Here is a 19,259-nt window from a genome sequence, read left to right as displayed (position 1 = left end):
AATCCTGCAGCCGCATTTGCTATGTGCGTTGTGGTTTAGCCCGAGGCCACCCACCATCCAATTCCTGGACTTTTTCTTTGTGAATTACATAACGGCGTTACTGTGCCATGCTGTGTACAGGCCTGACCTTTAGAGGTTAATGAGCATCATTTGATGGAGGAGGACAACAAGGCTTTTGCTTCTCAAATGTTGGATTTGTGTGAGCAAACATAAAGATTATAGTGTGTATAGAGTGTGAAAGAATATTATATTTACTGGGGTTTGTGGTATGTGGACCATAATTCCGATCCTACACTTCACCAAGGTGAGATAAAGTCTTTAAAATGTGTGTTTGACTCTGAGCCAGAAACATATGCTTTATCCTCCCTGTTCAGCTCAGTGGGAATGGATGAATATCTGTTAGACGACCTTATGTGCAAGGCATCATGGGAATCAGAAATGGTGCAGTGTGTTTTCCCTCTGCTTCTCAGATTAGGCTTAAAGGCTAAACACACATAACATCCAGGTATTTATTTGAGGGAGCAGCTCAACATGCCTCCAGGCTCTATTAATATCAGCCGGTTTGTTTACACCGTCTGTTGACAGCAGAGAAAGTCAGATGTAAGACGACATAATCACAGTCAGAACTGCTTTATTTGCCAAGTAGAATACGCGTATGAGCGTGTTTCCAGTAGTGACTGCCCCTTCCCAACAGCTAACCCGATCGGATGAGCTGCGATTTATTGGTCCGGGTGGTCAAGCACGTCGCCCCCACGAGTGCTTTTTCCTGTTTATTTTTTTAACAGCTCCTCCGTTTCCCAGAGCAGGGACGTCCCGAAGTGAAGGCTAATGCCATCTCGTGATTTAGAGGCACTCGTCAGCTCAGCAGCATTTTTCATCAGCTGAATAAACAGATTTCTTGTTAGCACTATTTTTATAAAAGTCGTGACCTTTGAAAGGGAGCCCTTTAAATATTTCAGCAGGGCAGTTTGTGCATCTGCAGCCCAAGAAACAGGCTTCCTCCCACATGATTGCTTTTTCTCAAATTAGGATTTGCTTTGTCTTTTCTGCGGCGTTCACCCAGCCCATTGTAAACGTCTGCTTTTAGCTCATTCTGTGAGTATAGTGCCATAACTTTGTTTTATTTTGTGGCATTTCTTGACTTCTGTCAGATGGAAGTTTTAAATACTTACAGGTGTTGTTTAGAGGTTTGGGGAATTCATTCATTCATTTATTTATTGTTTCAGCTTCAACAGATGATCCAAAGTAGGGCTGCATTTAGCGATTCTTTTCTAGATGAATCATTTTGGTTATAAAATAGTGGAAAAATATCCACCCCAGTTTCCTCAAATCCAAGGTGATGTCTGTTGCATCTCTAACCCTAAATCTAAAGGAGAGGACAAATAAATATGGGAATTATTTTGCTCATAAAAAGATACCAAACAGCAAAAGACATAAGGCTTCAGGAAAAAAAACACAATCTGCTGAATATTTTCTCAGTCAGTCATTTGATCCCGTAAAATGTCATCGTGGAAAACTCAATTCTCCAACCTTCAGATGTCTTCTTCTCAGATTATTCTTCTGTTTATCGACTAATCGATCACCTGAACGCTCCGCGTAGTTCTCAAAGCAAACGCAATCAGTGGAACTGAATGGAATCCTGGATTACGGTGCATGTGTGCTGCTGCAGGTTCGGATGCTGTCGGAGGATGCGGGTGCATGGAGACGGCGGTGGCGGCGGCGCTGCTCGTTGTGTGCATCGGGAATCAAAGGCTGCATTGTTGGAATGAGAAGCAGATGTTAGTGAGGAATTCTCCTGACTGCAGCAGTTTTTTTTTTCTTTTCATGCATAAGCTTGGAGCGCTGCCTCTCTCCTGCTCTCTCATTGCTGTGTATGCATCACCCTGCGCTCTCTTAGCTTTCACACATGCTGTACCTGAAGCTGTGTTTAAATCAGCGTGGTGACGGGAGGAAGAGAGAGGTGTAGTTGTGACAGAGGCCCTTTTCTCTGGCATCCCAGTGTGGGATATATGGTGACTCCGAGGTTTGCCACGTTGACACCGCTTTGAAAGGCAGGAGGAAGCTCCGTCGGCTGCTTTAGATGGACTTCAGTGTTGCGTTACACTTTGCACGACAGCGAAAGTGGAGGGGGCAGCAGTAATCTCATTATCTCACACAGCGTGTAAGAGAATCCAGCCTTTAATTTCACAGTGGACATGCCCTCTGTGGCGCTGTCTCGTGTTTAGACCAGACATGACATAATGGACATAATGGAGCATCAGCGATGACTTCGTTACGTCTGGGTTCGCCCCGTCTCTTCAGGAGAGACCAGCATAGGGGTCCGCTTTCATCGTTAGCATTCAGCGATGTAATAAACGAGTCGTGAGTGGGATGCGTGTCCGTGGAAGTCGGGAATCATGTTTCTGGCTGGAAAAGCAATATGATACCAATTCAGCCCGAGCCCACGTCAAGGGCCATTAATGTTCCTACGGGGAGATGGAACTGGATGTGTGAATGTTTCCCACCTTGTTCACAGATTTCCAAACCCTGTAAAAAGAAGAGGAAAAAAAGAAGAAAGGATAAAGAAGACAACATTAATAAATTCCTTAAGTTTAATGTATATAAACCCGTTCACTTCCTTGTCAAATACAATAGAAACGTACACATTGAGTATCTATGGTGGGATTGAATTTAACGCATTGCAAGTCTAAATCCAGCCTTTGTTGGCTAATTTTTCTCCATTGTTTTTCTGTGTCTGACAAATATTATATCTGTGCTAGCTCTCTGGCGTCACTCTCCGTCTCTGGGGGGGAAAAGCGAGCGATGGAGGGAAGTGATTCAATTAGTATTAGTGGATCTCACTTCTAATTAACCTCGCTACCATCAAACACAGCTGTTCCATAGTAGCACCTGGCATATGGTCGTGGCAAGAGAGCGGGAACGTAGTCATTATGTGTGCAATCTGATGTCTATGTTTTTGCCTCCATGCGGGGGGGGGGGAGTGTTTAGCCGAGGTCAGCAGCGGCGCAGGGAGCCTCCCCCGGTCATGGCTCATCAGCAGACTTTGCTGAGTGGGTGGTTGGCCGCCACACTGCACATCCAATGACCAGCGTTAATGAGAGCTGATGCTGTATGTCAACAGTATGTGTATTTATGGCCGCGTTGCCCACAATGCCCCCTGTCTCTGCTGCAACAAAGCAGCGTTGTGTGTCGACAGCAGGCGTATTGAATGGGCACTTAGTCCAAAAAGCTCTTTCTGACATTGCAGCAGAAGTCCGAGGCCTGCAGCCCTAAGCTGCTGTCGGTCATTCTGGTGTTGTTCCCACCGCGGCCCCATTTATTCAAGTGAAAATATACAGATTTTAGTGATACTTGAATTTGACTATTTGTGTATAGCTACGGTGTTTTGCAAAAACTCCGCGACTTTTCTGTGTCGCAGTTAAAATTCTCTCATTGCATCTTTTTTTTTATATGCTAATAGTTTTTCACTCTGTAACGTGGCCCCGTCCTATCTGTTTGTAACGACGGCACGGCTTCAAGTGGAGTGACTCCCGACAGGAAGAAGTGATAATCTAGATTGATTGTTCCTTTTACATTCTTTTGTCTGGTCTGAGATTTCTCACACCCTCTGAAGGGCTCACACGTCCTCGGGCTCAGTTCATGCTGTGAGCTATTTGCTGCTCCAACGACAACTGTTAATGTTGGAGGTGTGTGTGTGTGTGTGTGTGTGTGTGTGTGTGTGTGTGTGTGTGTGTGTGTGTGTGTGTGTGTGTGTGAGGAAAAAGCTATATAGTTGGTAGAGAATAAGGAAAAACATTGCTGTCATAAATTAGAAGCAGAAGTGTGAATATTTGAATTGGGATAAATTCAAAAATCCCAACACATAAATTCAGCGTGCAGATGTTCTTTCACATTCCAGGAAACACTTTGCTTTTCTTGCTTGCCTTCTATTATATTTAGTGAAAAAACCACATGGATTTCTTTACAAAACAACACCATCGCAGAATAATAACGTGTTTGCTTCCATTTTCCCAAACACAAAGCTACAGTCTGACACTCGCCAGCAGATGGTGAAGAAGTCAAATCAAATAGCCAGGAGCGTGTCAACAGATCTGAACGGGTTGACAAAAACCTGATGCCAGGAGGAAACTGAGGAGCTGTTTGGTTTACAGAGCCAACAAAGTCACACCCAGCCGACGTCCAAACCCCTGATTTCTTTCTTAACGGCTGTTAAAATCAAACCGTTTTTGGGGTATGAATCACTCAGAATCTGTGTTTCCTTCACGCCATCATTACATTTTTATCAATTCCTCTCCAAACAGATGTTCACATGTTCCTCTGCAGTCACTCACATTCCCCTGAGGTGATGTCACATATTCGTGGACACAAGCAGAAACGCTCCCCCTCTGCTTGTCAGTTATATCTCTGTTTTAGTGAATCAAAACATTCTGAAATGCTGATTTAATGCTTCTGTCATGTGTCCCCACAGTGGCCGACTGCAGCTCGGGTCCCCATGCTCTGCCCTGTGAGCGCTGCTTGGCCTGCTGAGCCCGTAGGTGCTGTCGGGTCTGTACTGGGCTGCAGCTGAAGCAGGGACACGCTGACTGGTGGTGTTGGTGGTGGTGGTCGTCGGAGGGCCCAGAGCCCGACAGCAGGCGGAGGGGCCTGTCCTATCCCAGCCACACGAAGATGAACAAACTGTACTTCCACAACAACAAAGCCATGCAGGACCGCCGCTGTGTCTGTGTTTTTTTGCCCAATGACGACACACTCAATGTCATAGTCAATGTGAGTATGATGCTCTCAACCTATTACAGCACTCCTTACCGCTGAGGGTGCAACTATTATAAAAATCCATTTTATTTTGTGGGAAAACAGGAAGTCTTTGCTATATTTTCTTTTCACAATTAAAGGAATAGTTCAACATTTTTGGAAATGCACTTATTTGCTTCTTTTTTTTTTAAATATGAAGCTACAGCTCGAAATATTTAGCATAAAAACTGGGAAAAAAGGGAACACCTCATCTGGTTCTGTCTGAAGGTAGCAGCACATGACCCCCAGGTCATTCTTACAATTCATGTAGATTCATCAAATAGGCCAGACTAGCAGATTTCCCTGTTTCCAGTCTTGATGTTAAGCTAAACTAACTGGTTAGCTGTTGTGTTTATAATACATCCGATTCCAGGCAAGAAAACGAATAAGCTTGTCAAACTATTTCATACACTCTGAGGTTTTTTTTTTATTTCATAACAAATTGTAGTCCGTATATCTTGGCAGCTGTAAGCCTCTACTTACGAAGCACAGTTTTTGTTTTTGTGGTGCAAAAACCGACTTGTTTGATTTATTTCCGTTCTGTAACAACTGCTCTGTGTACAATGTTTCACCGTTGGTGGCTGAAAACGGAAGCTTCCCACTTGAATTGAAATGCATTTGGTGGATTATAACAACACGAGATACCAGACATTATCATTGGGGTAGTTTATGTGTGGGAATGTATGTCTGTGTTGGTAATATAATGGTGAAGCGATGATCTTACAAAGCGACCCTCCTCCTCCTCCTCTTCTCTCCACAGGTGAAGACCTTGTGCCAGGAGCTGTTGGTCCAGGTGTGTGACCTCCTGAGGCTGAAGGACTGTCACTTGTTTGGACTCAGCGTTATTCAGAGTAAGACTTCATTTCAGCTCCCTTTAGCAGTCTATCTATTTTCTATATGTTTACCCACCGACTGAACGGCTGTTGTTTAACTGACTGTTGTGTGGACAAAGCCTTATTTCTATTTATAAATGCTTAAATTGCAGGGTTATATCATTCAAATTGTGGAGTGAAAGTAGTCACAAAGAGTAAGAGAGCCTCATAAAAACAGTGTAGTCGGGCGGTTACATTCCTCAGACCAATAACTTGGCTACGAAACAGGAATCTACCCTGAATGTAGCATCTCTCACTTACATGTCATGGCGGTCTCCCAGGAACCCGGGGGCCTCCTCGTCCTGACTGGCTCCCATTGTTCGGGCCGAGGCTCACGTTGTTTTATGGTGACGGCGCGGCGAGGGTCGTGCGTACGCAATGAGTCACCGCGTCTGCACTACGGCGAGGCAGCAGACGGCAGGTGACAGCTGTATGCAACTGCAAAAGGGAGAGTCATTTGCAAAGGCAGTGTTTTTCAGACAGCTGGCCTCCAGATGAGCCAATGAGGGCTCAGCGGGTCAGTTGAGCAGGAGCCAATGGGTCTGATTGTGGGACATTCCTGAAGTGCTTGTCTGAACAGCGTGAAATCCCCAAGGCAAACAGAGGCCACCCAGTCCCCCGTGTGTCACCCAGGGTCCCTCTGAGCAGAGCCTCCGCAGCAGACCGGCTTGTTTGCTCGCTGACGTGAAAAAACAACACATCCAACATTGATGAGTGTGAGAAAGACTTGTCAAAGTGGCTGAATTGCTAGTGGAAGCAGTGTGGATCAACACAACGTTGAAAGCCAATTAACTGTTTGAGAAATGAATGTTACTAATAACTTTTCACTGGTTGCAGCCTCTCAAATTTTAGCCTCAAAACAAGCAATTTAACTGCATCTTGAACTCTGGGAAGATGATATATTATCAGTTAAAGAAAATAATGGTTCTCTCCGCATTTTTACAGCAACTAGATAATGAACTAATTGAAGCCCGATTCAAAGTAAGCCGTTTAGTTTTAAATGACGCAGCATTCAGAATGTTTCCTCTCTACGTAAATTGACATAGTGTTCTGTTAAAAGATCCCATCTCTACGGAGCGCTAGTCTACTTCTGTCCCGGAGATGCACAAACATAAATAGTTCTCCGTAGCCCATTTTACGCAGTAAAAGAAGATCTGCTGGCGTTGCTTTATACAACCAAACTCATCAGCATCGGCATCTAGTCTGTGAGTGCGTATAGTCCCACCTGTCCCGGTCACCGCCTCCTCTACCGGCCTAACGGCGGGACGGCGCCGTCTTCCCCACCCCCACAATCCCCTGTCTTTACACAGAAGGGCGAGGTGGGATAATGGTACCACATTCCCTCCTTGAACGGGCTGTGTGAAAGGGGCGTTTTTTCACAGTGAAGTCTGCGGATTAGGCATTCTTTTTTCTGGAAACAGCGCCACAAACCAAATATCGCTGACCTCAATTGTATCGGGATGGCGGCAGAAGTCTCTGTGGTGATGATCTCAAATTGTCCCCCAACTAAAAAAAAATGGAAGAAGAGAAGACATCCCTTCCTCTTTCTACGAGTCTTCATTACAAATGCGTTGATGCTCTGCCAGAGAGGCTCTGCTCCTTGCCCCTCCTTTTCCTTCGCTGTTTCATTGTAAAGAAACTCTTGAGTTGTCACATCGCCAGGCCTGCAGCTCATGAAAGGAGTCACTTCAGGAGCGTATTAATGCATGACAGGGTGAGGTGAAGAAATGAGAAGGAACACCAGAGGCTCTGCGTACAAAGGGAAGTGCAGAGGCGCTCTGATGTGGCTCTGAGTCTTTGAACAGGATTTCTCTGAAGGCACACACACACACACACACACACACACGGGAGTATGAGTTTCAGCGCTAAATCTGTGCCTCTCCTCCTCCTCCGACAGATAATGAACACATCTATATGGAGCTGGATCAGAAGCTTTCTAAGTACTGCCCCAAAGAATGGAAGAGAGAAGCCAGCAAGGTGAGATTTCAGTCAAATATGTAAAAGTGTGAAGAGAGGAAAAACCACTAAACTTGCCAGCCCAAGTCCCAATACCGGATTGAATAGATCCCCCTACCTGGAAGTCACAGGATTCATCTAAATACACTTCAGCGTCAGATATTTCCTGCTGACTGGAAGTGGAAATATAAACTCTCTCCTAAAGGACCTTTTCTTTATTTTGACCAGATATTTTTCACAACATGTGAACAACAGTTTGTAGATCTCTCCAGCACTTGTGTCTAAAAACCTCCAGAACCTGGAAACCTCTCCAACAACAACAACTCCAGGAAGTCACTGCGCCCACATGTTGGTCACCAAGAAATAGAATATACATAAAAATAGTTTTTGGACATTTTAGTTTGTGTTTCTTTTGTTGATTTCCTCACTAGTCAGCTTTAGAAGTGGAGTATTGGAGCTCCTGAAAGACACGAGAGTCGTATGGATCTCCTCATCCGGCTCAAGTGTAAAATGTTTTACCATCACTTTAAAGACCCATAACTGAAATGATAGAGATGTTATATTGTGTATAAACATTATTGAACTGGATCAGAAAACACAAATAACTTAATTTAGATGTTATTGATTTTGCCGTCTCTCGTCTCGTAGAGCTTTCTATTTATTCGCTGATTCTACTTTTTTGTTGATATTTCGATATTTAACGAGAGAAGAAAGAAATCACATTTAGATGCTTTTCTAACTGATGCCTGATCAGTTACTAATCACCAGTGTCCAGCTTGAGAGACAGGCATACAGGGTTTCCTGGCTGTTGATATATAATTGTCACGTTCTTTTTTTCCAGGGCATTGATCAGTTTGGGCCTCCAATGATCATTCACTTCAGAGCCCAGTATTACGTTGAGAACGGGAGATTGATCAGGCAAGTAACACACTGCACACACCCGTACACACACACACACACACACACACACACACACTTCACACACTGCTCCAGCATCAGTTAACCTTTAACCCATCTCGTCGTGTGCCCTGCAGTGACCGTGCAGCCAGGTACTACTACTACTGGCACCTGAGGAAACAGGTGCTGCTCTCACAGTGCATCCAAAGGGAGGAGGCCTACTTCCTGCTGGCAGCCTTCGCCCTGCAGGCCGACCTCGGCAACTTCAAACGTAACAAGCACTTTGGGAAGTACTTTGAACCCGAGGCCTACTTCCCCCCGTGGGTGAGTACGTCCGACGGGCACTCGCATGTCAAACTTTATCAGAGAAGAAGAGATGATTAATGATGGCGCACCGTCATCCTGCACGTCCCTATTTACACCAAAACCACATCTGGCTCTTGTCTGTCCGTCTGCAGCTGATCACATCTTGGGTTAATATCACGATACCGGACATATTTTCTCTCTGACTCTTATTCAAAAATGCTTTGTGCACTTGCTCCCTTTGCTTTTGTTTTTTATGTTTTCATGTGTAGGAATTTCTTTTTTGACGATGCCTTTTAAATGTCGTAAAGATAATCAATGTGTAATAAAATATAACACACATTCTCACTCCGGAGAAACTGGAACATGCTAAATTTGGCCATTTTTTCCGGGAAAACGTGGGATATAGAGAGGGGCATGTCGTGCATTAAAGGTCCCCCAGTTATGTCTAATTACTTTGTTGTGGCGAACACAAGAAGCTTAAAACGTTTCAGTATAATTAAGTAAACACATTACTGTATTAAACTGCTCCGTCATCCCACGGTGATGCTCCAGTGAGTCACGGTGAATGTTCTTGTAAAGCATCAGTGACTTAAATTAAAAAGTAAACTGCTGTGTGACTGACGGAGAAGCTGAGATACACAGCGAGGGTGTGTTTTAGGCTGTGGGACTGCCTTCGGTGTCCTGGCCTGCAGTGTAAACAGCATGTGGGTCTGTAGCCACCTTCCATTCATCACGCGGACCAAACACCAAGCAACAGCTCCACATCTGAGCATGTGGGATAATGAGAACTGGGACACTACGTTTATTTCTGTCCCTGGAAGTGGCACACGCTGTTATTATTTATTTATTTATTATTTATTATTGCTCTGACTGGCATGGCTGTTCTGGACACATTGGCACCCCCCCTCCCGCTCACAACAACCCTCCACCTCTCTGACTGCCACACCCGTCTGATTGCCCTTCACTTCCTGTAATTAGCCTCCTTATCGCCACTCGAAAACCAGCGGTGACAGGAAATTGTTGGATGATGAGCGCTGCTACAGTAAATCTCCCAACAGATTTATGTGCTTAGAAACTCTTTAAAAAGCCGCATGTGAGCGTGTTTCCGGCCGGTGCCTCTGGCTCTTTCTCCAGGTCGACATCTGTTCGCCCTGCGGCGGGGAAGCTTCTTCACCCTCATGAGCAACCTGTTGCCAATCTGCTGTAATGTGTCTGACTGTCTAACTCTCTCTCTCCACGCTCAGGTGATAACCAAGCGCGGCCGCGAGTACATCCTGAGGCACATCCCGAACATGCACAAAGACCAGTTTGCTCTCACGGCTTCAGAGGCGCACCTCAAATACATCAAGGAGTGCGCGCAGCTCGATGACGTCACGGTCCACTACTACAGACTCTACAAGGTGAGCGGTGGACGGCAGGATCAGACGTGCAGCAGCGATCTCTGATCCGTCCTTTCAATCTCAGACGGCTATTTGGTGCGTTGACTGAATTTTGAATTTACTCGTTGCCTGATGGATATTTGATCTCATCTCTGTCTAACAGGACAAGAAGGAAGTAGATGCATCCCTTACTTTGGGACTGACTTTACGTGGAATCCAAATATTTCAGGTAATCCCCCTTTTTCTTAACAGTGAAGATTAAGGTGACTAATGTGGTTGTTAAGTTGGTCAGATTACTTCAATCTCTCCTGAGCATTTTATAGAATAAAGTCTCTGTCTTTGTCTATTGTATGGTGTAAACTGAATACAGTCATAGATCTCAAATCTGCTTTTTGAAGACGGCTATTTTTTTAATTATTTTGTAAAAATATCACAGCCGATGATTAAGCAACTGAGTGAAAAAGTAATTAACGAAACAATAAGCCATATTGCTGCACTCTTGGGTCTTGATTTGCGAAAAATACCAGAACAAATTGATAGTCAAAAACATAAAACAAGCTGCTTTTTTTTATTGACTTCACGTGCTTCCGTGTTGTAGAACGTCGGCTCTGTGAGGCAACTGTTGTACGACTTCCCCTGGACCAACGTGGGAAAACTTGTATTCGTGGTGAGTCAGGTGCACTATCACAACTTTTCTCAACACATTTGTACAGTTTGTTTGTTCTATTACTCACTCCAGGGATGACAAACCCAAACTTCCCTGGGCTTACTGCAAAAGCCCAGCTCTTACTCAGGGTCGTGGAAACTTTTGCGCAAAGGCTTCTTTTCTCCACACTGCTGTTTTATCTCAGCCCTGCAAGTCCTCTGGAACTAATCAGGGATTTAGGAAGACTTTCCTTGTATGTGCGCACACACACACACACACACACGCACACACACACACACACACACAGCAGTACTTTCTCTCATACGATAAACAGGATTTATTCATTTGATCAAATATCACTGGTGTCCCTGTAACCTTTAACGGAAATCCTGTGGAATCTTTTCATCTGTGCTGTGAGTCGGCCTGTCGTTAAGCTGAGCACAGCAGTCAGTTAATTTGCTTCTATAGGGTTTCTGTTATCGCAGGAAGGCAGACAAGCTTACTATATATCTGTTTCAGTCTTGACAGCTTCACGTTTACGGCCAGTCGGCTGTTAATCACAATCCAGAGAGGCCATTATTGCTTGCCACGGCTGTGGCACAGAAAAAAACAACTCTAATTTTGGCTACTTCTCTATTTTTATACAATGGAAGGGGTTTTATAAGAGTGTAAGGCCCCTGGGAGACGTGCTTTGTCGTCCCAGAGGGCTTCGTGGTGAGCTTCGGGGCCTAATTTTGGTGCAAACAACCGTCGTATCGGCCACTCAGTTCCAACGTGAAGACATCCTGTTTTCCTCATTCCTGTTTTTCCGGCGGTTTCCTCGTGTCTGCCGTCTGCAGCGTCGTGAGGAGTGAACCGCTGCGGTTTGACTGTGGACGTCGAGGGCCTCTCGTGGCCCTGTCCCACCCTTCTGCTGAATAACAGGCTTTCTCCTCCACCCCACCCACGAGTCACGTCATCCAACACCGCTGCCACCGCGGCTGCAGCTACACGGCCCGAACCAGCCGGAGCGCGGAGCAAGGGGCGGAGAGACGCGTGGGTCAATAAACACCAGATGTTTGCACCGGGCTTCGGGGGGATTTTTCTATTCAGGATATTTGGCCAGGATGACTTGAGCTCGCCTTTTTTTATATCAAGGTTTAAAGGAAGGATGGGAGACATTTTCTAGTGTTTCTGAGGCAACAAGAGAGATGCACATCCGCTGAGCCTGTGAGAGGTTGATCCACTCCCCCGTAGAAGCTGAAATGAAATGATCACCCTTGTGTCCCATGACGTCGGAGCCTCGACCTTGCCAGTGGCCTCTGGTTGACGCTGCTCTTTTTGATGGATTGTTGCATAAAAACGTCCCTGTGGGTGACGCGGGGAGTTTTCGATGTGTGTGGCCTGTTAGGGCAGGGGGGCGTCCAGCTGTCCTAAACTGAGCGTTTCGATGGACTCACCATGTGTACTGCATGGAAGAAGAAACTTTTCTAAGTGGTACCTTTTCAACATGTTTGGATTCTGAATTATCTCTGAATATTTTACTCCTAAGAGTCTGATAGAGAGTCTGCCATTTAGTTATTAACCTATTCAAGGCGGTTGTGTGACGATGCTGCTGTATATCCATAAAACTCAGGTTTCATTTCCTTTTAATGATGGACTTTGGTTGATACGACCATGTTTGTTTGGTTATAAGGAAGGTCCATATTGTTTGATAAACTATAACAGAGCTTTCAGTTTCCTTGTGATAGTTATGACTGAACAAAGTGATGATTACAGTAATTGCCAAATGACATGGTCACAGTTAACTCGGTTAACTGACTCACTCTTTCAAAGCGGGGGTAAATTGTGGTGCTAAAACTGCTTTTGATCCTGAAATAAGAAAGAAAAACAAGAGTTGCATCATTGTTCTTATATCCCGGAAACATCCTCGATAAATACATGTTTTTGTGTTGAAAATGGGAAAGAGAATTTAAAACCAATCCATAAAACCTATATATAACTGAAACATGTGAAGTACCACTCCCAAAACCAGTTTCCCTCTGAGTAGTGTAACTTATCCTAAAAATAATAGCAAAATGTACATGCGAGGCCTGGCTAAAACATGTAGTACACACAAGTGGCCACAAGGAGCTGCAGAGCGTCAGTTTGAGGTGAAAAGACAAATATTCAGCTTCACTTTTCAACCTGGAGAATACCTTCCCAGAGAATGTTCTATATTTGATCGTAAAGCAACTGTCAGTGAGCAGTTGGTTTTCATGAACTCATTTCCCAGTACAAAGCTGAACACCTTGAACATGCTTCCCTGCGTAGACTTTAAACACATGGCTTGAGCTGGTTTCTGTAAAAACGTCTGGCTTAATAAAACAAAAGCTCAGTCTTGTGGTCAGAAACGTGCAGCTCTTTGCATTTTCCAGCGCTTTAAACCAACCTTTGAAAGGACGAACCCTCGCAGAAATGTTTAAAGGTCTCTATTGAAAACAACCCTGCTGACACTAAAGACAGCTGTTTTGCATCGAGCCTTTGCCAAAAAAAGCGCGGGAGAAAAGTACAATACTGCCATTTTAGTTTTTCCGTGTGTTTAGCCAACATGTCCTCTCGCTGGAAAATCATCAAAACTGCTAAAAAATGCTCCGTTTCTGTGTCGACGAAATGAAGAACAGATACATGGACTGTAGTCCTCTCCTGAGGACCTTTCTAGTACTCAGTAATAATTTGAAATACCACTTTTTCATAATCTTCCATTATTAACTGCTACGAGTCCTGTAATCACCGTTTTGCTCCTCTCGCTCTCTCAGGGGAAGAAGTTTGAAATCCTTCCCGACGGTCTGCCCTCGGCCCGCAAGCTCATCTACTACACGGGTTGCCCCGTACGTTCTCGCCACCTCCTGCAGCTGCTCAGCAACTCCCACCGGCTCTACATGAACCTGCAGCCTGTTCTCAAACAGGTCCGCCGCTTGGAGGAAAACGAAGGTATATCATGTTCTTCTTTCATGTCTCATCTTGTCAGTTGCCGTTCGTAAACGCAGCGTTCGAAATTCGTCCTCCTCTCCGGCTCAGCGAGCGAGAGAGAATGAACAAAGAGGAGAGGGGTTCTTGTTGTTGGCGAGAACAAAGCTGATTGTTTCATGGTGGTTACACAAACACGTCCACACCTCCTCACAGACCTGAGGGATTTTGAATGGAAGTCAAGGCACCTTTCATCCTGCTGTGGTCTGCCTGCTCTCTCAAGCCTGTGAGGTCTGTGAGCCTCTCTACGGCGAGAGGCGTGGGGGGTCTAAATCCTCTTTGTTGAGTCCTGAACACAGCAAAATATCAAATTCATCATGCTATGCAAATGCCAGATGACTCCGCCACACACGTCTAGGGTCAGAAGTGATGTTATTTTGGAAGATGTTTTAAATTATTCCTTTAATTTAGCAGCAAAAACGAGCAGCTACTTTTTTCAGAAGTACAACAAAGGATCAGTTACTTCCTGGAGTCTCAGCCAAAAAAAAATTGTCATTCTTTATATTGATTAGACAAAAGAAGACATAATAAGTAATGCAGAGGTTCTGGTAGGTAGACTTTTTTTTACCTTTCGACAGAGCGAGGCTAGCTGTTTCCCCTGGTTTCCAGTCTTTGTGCTAAGCTAAGCTAACATCTGGCTGTTGCTTCATATTTCATATGAGAGTAATTTATCCTCTCATCTTATCCACCAGAAAATGTTGAACTTGCATTCAGGGCTATTATTTACGACAGTATGTTGTCTATATCCCTGTGATTTCAGACAAGAAGCAGTACAGGGAGTCGTACATCAGCGATGCTCTCGACCTGGACATGGACCAGCTGGACAAGCGTTCCCGGGCCAGCGGCAGCAGCGCGGGGAGCATGTCGCATCACAAACGCCTGTCCCGCCACTCCACGACCAGCCACGGCAGCTCGCACACCTCCGGCATCGAGACGGACAGCTTCAGGGCGCCGGGTCAGGCCCCGCACAGACCGCTACGGACCTGCAGCTCGTCCACGACCAGCCACGGGAGCTCGCACACCTCCGGCATCGAGAGCAGCGGCAAGGAGCGCATTCTAGACGATGAGGGTGAGAGTGACTTCCAGGACAGCAGGATTTATTAGGAGTAGATGTGATGTTTTAATTAGTTAGTTATTAACACAATAAGAACCACCTTATTAGCAAGGGATTTCTGGGACATGCAGTCCAACAATACAACCAGATTACAGATTACCAGATGAAAGTGGTGGTCATGATTGGATTTTGTTTTTCCCTCAGAGATTGAGATGCTGGTGGACGACCCCAAAGACTACGAGGAGCTCCATGAGATGGCTCTGGACCAGGAGCTGTGCATCCACATCACCGAGGACATGTTGACCATGTCGCCCGATCAGACCAACGGATACTCAGGTACAGGAAGAGCTGCAGCACGTGCAGAAGTGGGATAGTGATTTATTCTGGATTTTGAGAAGGGATTATGAATGATGATGAATTAATTCTTCATCTGTGGGATTATTTTTAATGGCTGCCACCAAGCGGAGCATCCTGAAGCTGAACGTTGTCATCTGTTCTCCGCAGGACTGATAGTAAAAGACGTCAGCTCGTCCACTTCCAGCTCCTCAGAGACGGTGGTCAAGATGAGAGGACAGAGCATCGAGTCTCTGCCACAGGTAACCGATTTCATCCAGGGGTTTCACAGCAGCATGTGTGCTTGTATTGGAGCAATAGTACCAAATTTTTAATTAACACTTGAAAATATGAAAATGACATGGTAATAAGAAAGGTAAACCATACTTTGGTGTCTCATTTTTACTTCTTTACAATCTCAAAGATCTCCTTTTTGAAGATTTCTCCTCTTTGGCCCTTTAAGCCGTAACAAGGGGATGACTCCTCCTGCAGTTATCTACCACGCAGGTTTTAATTTATGGGTAATTTATTGTTCCATTACATGCTTTATTAAATTCCCCACAGTAACAGAGTCTTATATTTGTTTCATGATGGAATAGGAGATTATTATTATTAGATTGTAGCTGCCGTAGTCATGATTGTGACTTAAATCACGCTTAAAGCAGAAGGTACAATAGAGGAGGGAAAGTTAATTACAGCGAATGAAGAGAATGTTTTCGCTGACTTTTCCTTTTCAGTCATTCACATTTTCCGCCTGCAGCTTTATAATAATATTAAATTTCCCACCTGCAGACGTCTGCGTGCAGGAAGCCTCAGTCTTCCACCGACCGCCACAGCCAGTCTCTAGACGACGTCCGGCTCTACCAGAAGGACTGCCTACAGTGGGCGGAGCTCTGCCAGGACACCGCCCACAGCTACACGTTCGGCTGCGCCCAGGAGCTGAGCGACGGCGGCGGCTACCAGGGCCTCGCCGATCAACGCGCCGGCATGCTGGGCGAACAGCACCCGTTTCCCATCAAGAGAACCAACAAGTACTTCTCCCTGGATCTGACCAGCGACGAGGTCCCTGAGTTTGTGGTGTGACCGGAGGGCGGAAACCTCAGGGTGACCTTTTGGCTCCGACGTAGAGGTGTTTCAGCCCTCAGGGAACGCGAGGAGTGTTGGAGAGGTGGTTGTTAGGAGGAAGAAACTCACCACTTCAGACTAATAACACACAGCAGACTAACAAACATGGACGCCTCTGGCTGAAAAGGGAACGGACACTTGGTTCAAAGGGCATCTTTAAACATCCCCTGAGCTGCTCCCCGGTGGGAAAGGAAACAAAAGGGATCGTGTCATCTTCTTTCTTCTTCTTTAAACACTTTTCTGTTTTCAGCATATCAAGGATTTCCTCTAGAGGACAGAAAGGACAAAAAAAATCACTCTGAGCTACGAACCAAAGACAAGAAATGGAAATCAACGATGGCCAATTTTTTTTCTCAGTGTGCAACCAATGATGAAAAACATTTCAAAGTCACTGTGGGAGGGGAAAGACGAACCCATAATCCTTTTTGAGAGGAAGCAGCCTCGGTTTTTCTTCTACTGCGCCGCTTCACTTCACAGGAAGTGCAGACTGGACTCTTCATCCGATGTGCCTTCATCACACTATGCAGGTGTCAAACCCTCGCCTTGACAATCACGCCCTCACCTTAGTCATCTTCAAAGATCCAAGCCATCAGAATTTCAAAGCCTGACATTGTTTTTAAATGTCGTGCATTTAAACACTTCAAGCGAGTTCTTAAGCGTCTTAAATGTAAAAAAAAAAAAGACTTCTTCATGTCCTGTGAACTCCGCCGAGTCTCCCGGGAGGAATGAGGTCGAGTAAGTTCCCACATGTCCTGACTTGCGTCGAGTTTGCAGCCACGAAAGCTTCCCTGTAATCCAGACTCAAAATGGAGGCCGCTTGGCGTCGGCCAGAACAAAGCAAACATTTTTGACGCGTACATGTACGTCTTCCTTTCTGCTCTTTTCCGTTTCGTTTCATCCATCACTTCAAACTGGAATTTGTTACATGTTTTTATTTTTTATTTTTCATCCTCTCGTTTTTACCTGAAATCTCTTTACATGTTGTATTTTTGTATGAACTCTCTACACTTGTGTATGTCGGACAGTTAATCTGCTCTCATTCAGTATTACAAGCAAATGTATGTGTCAGTATTAAGGACGGGGTGACGTCTACGGCTCGGAACAAGAACGACTGGTTTTTAAGCATTTTTAATCTCACAGTAGCCTGTTCAGTTGACAGGATGCGTTACAAGCCGTTAATTCAGGACAGGAAGTCGTCGCAGATTAAAACCAACGAGGTGTTTTTATTCATAAATCAAGCAGCTCAGACTCAAAGTGCCACAGTTACAGCTTTGTCACATACATCGTGTTTTTTTGTGTGTGGTGAAAACACAACTTCTAACCCTGTTTGAATCAGGAGGAAAAGACTGCATCATAAGCTCCATCAAGTTCTACATACACAAGTGGTTCAGTATGATCTCTTAAGTTATTCACAAAGACTGGATTCTGCCGAGACGCGATAATGAAAGAATAGCTCATCATTTTGGGATATAGTTGACTCCTTACTGAGGGTTAGATGATGTGAAGCTACACCAGAAGACGATGAGCTTAGTTTAGCTTAGCGTAAAGACTGGAAACAGAGAGGAACACTTAAACGCGGCTTTATCCAAAGGTAACAAAATGTTTGGTGTTCACTGGGTGACATGTCATCCGCAGACGTTATGATTTTAAGATTTCAACGTGTTTCTGAGCTGAGCCGAGGCTCACAGAGTTTTGTTTTTTTATAAAAGACGTCCATCAGAAACAAATTATGTGATTAAATGTACAGACAAACTCATAAAAGACTTATTTTCATCCCAGATGAGCTTTAACTAACCCCATGTCTATTCACACACTGGCAATACAGCGTCTGAACAAGGTTTTTAAAAAAAACAACACTTTTTTATGTAACGTCACAAACACACACATTTGATACTGCTATGTAATTGAAAAACAACTTCTATATTTCTTACGCCTTTTTCTCTCACTGTTTTAAACGTATAATTATTCCTACTCATTAATGAATATTTTGATGGATAAGTTTCTTATATTACAACAGTATGTGTTAAGGTACATTGCCATACAGTCATAACCCATGTCCTTAAAGTCTTCATAACGTGTTCCAACTTCCTTTTCTGACTTCCATATATGGTCGTACTTACACTAAGTAAGAGTCTGTATGTCTGTGTCCATAATCCTTTCTGTGAAAGGATCTCCCTTCAGGAATTTTTTTTTTTTTTTGTCACCCTGTAGTTAAAGAAAAATGATTTGTTATGATGAAGTCTGGTCCGTGCCTTCTTGGTACTAATGCCCTCAATATCCAATAAAAAAGGTACATTTATTTGCCCAAGGTCTGATGTTTTGTGGTGATTTTAAAGTTTATTTACTCTTTGGAATTATAACAGAATATGTCAAGAAAATACAATGTTCCATTCAGTTTATTTATTAATCTACCCATGGAAGTTTTCTTTCCAAAAAGTAATTATATTATGTATGTTGCATGCAAAATATTTACTAAAACTACCATTAAATTATACTTAAATAGATAAGAACATGTCTGTGTCGGTCCTTAGTGGAGGTGCTAATGTTTCATTAGTGTGTGCTGCCCTCTGGTGGTCCGGTACGTTCTTGTAAGTATGCGTTTGGCCTGAAGGTGGCGGTAGTGACCGACACATGAGACACCAGCAGCATCGTCAACTCAAACACAAATGACTTGATGTCAAAACGCAGAACAATTAGTCACCAAAATAAGTTTTAATTTAGTAAATGTGGGTAATGAATTAATCTTGCTCTTGGACAATAAAGTACACATTTTAACTGTGGGAGTTATTCAAAGATTGGCCTTGTATCTCTTAAATGTACTTAAAGGATCATACCAGTGTTACTATATACTTTTATCTTTTTAGATAGTTTTTTTTTACACTTTGAAGAATGAGAATGGACCTGACATTTTT

At 44.3% G+C, this 19,259-nt stretch overlaps 1 protein-coding gene across 2 annotated transcripts; it reads left to right on the top strand.

Moving 5' to 3' along the window:
* Positions 1–4,636: 4,636 nt before the first annotated feature.
* Positions 4,637–18,651, top strand: frmd6 (FERM domain containing 6). 2 transcript variants are annotated; one of them, XR_014597422.1, is made up of 14 exons: positions 4,637–4,767; positions 5,552–5,642; positions 7,561–7,640; positions 8,461–8,537; positions 8,654–8,840; positions 10,067–10,222; positions 10,365–10,430; positions 10,800–10,868; positions 13,625–13,799; positions 14,596–14,904; positions 15,094–15,225; positions 15,394–15,485; positions 16,015–16,791; positions 16,825–18,651. XR_014597422.1 is itself a non-coding variant. In XM_084013405.1 (13 exons), exons 1-13 carry the CDS (start codon positions 4,669–4,671, stop codon positions 16,303–16,305), a joined length of 1,824 nt encoding a protein of 607 aa, XP_083869531.1. In that variant the 5' UTR covers positions 4,637–4,668; the 3' UTR covers positions 16,306–18,651. The 2 variants fall into 2 exon arrangements, 1 of the variants encoding a protein (XP_083869531.1); XM_084013405.1 differs by having other exon boundaries at positions 16,015–18,651.
* The last annotated feature ends 608 nt before the right edge of the window (positions 18,652–19,259 follow it).

The sequence above is a fragment of the Eutrigla gurnardus genome (genome assembly GCF_963514095.1).
Source record: "Eutrigla gurnardus genome assembly, chromosome: 7".
In the NCBI taxonomy this organism is placed as follows: domain Eukaryota; kingdom Metazoa; phylum Chordata; class Actinopteri; order Perciformes; family Triglidae; genus Eutrigla; species Eutrigla gurnardus.
Note: the sequence above shows the minus strand (reverse complement) of the source record. Positions and strands in the feature narration are given on the sequence as shown.

What these genes read in the sequence shown, in the direction of transcription:
- frmd6 (XM_084013405.1), top strand. Translation starts at nt 4,669, where the DNA reads ATGAACAAACTGTACTTCCACAACAACAAAGCCATGCAGGACCGCCGC. An exon ending in GAGAACGGGAGATTGATCAG is followed by an intron (nt 8,538 to 8,653) that starts GCAAGTAACACA and finishes TGTGCCCTGCAG; the next exon opens with TGACCGTGCAGCCAGGTACT. An exon ending in GCGCATTCTAGACGATGAGG is followed by an intron (nt 14,905 to 15,093) that starts GTGAGAGTGACT and finishes TTTTTCCCTCAG; the next exon opens with AGATTGAGATGCTGGTGGAC.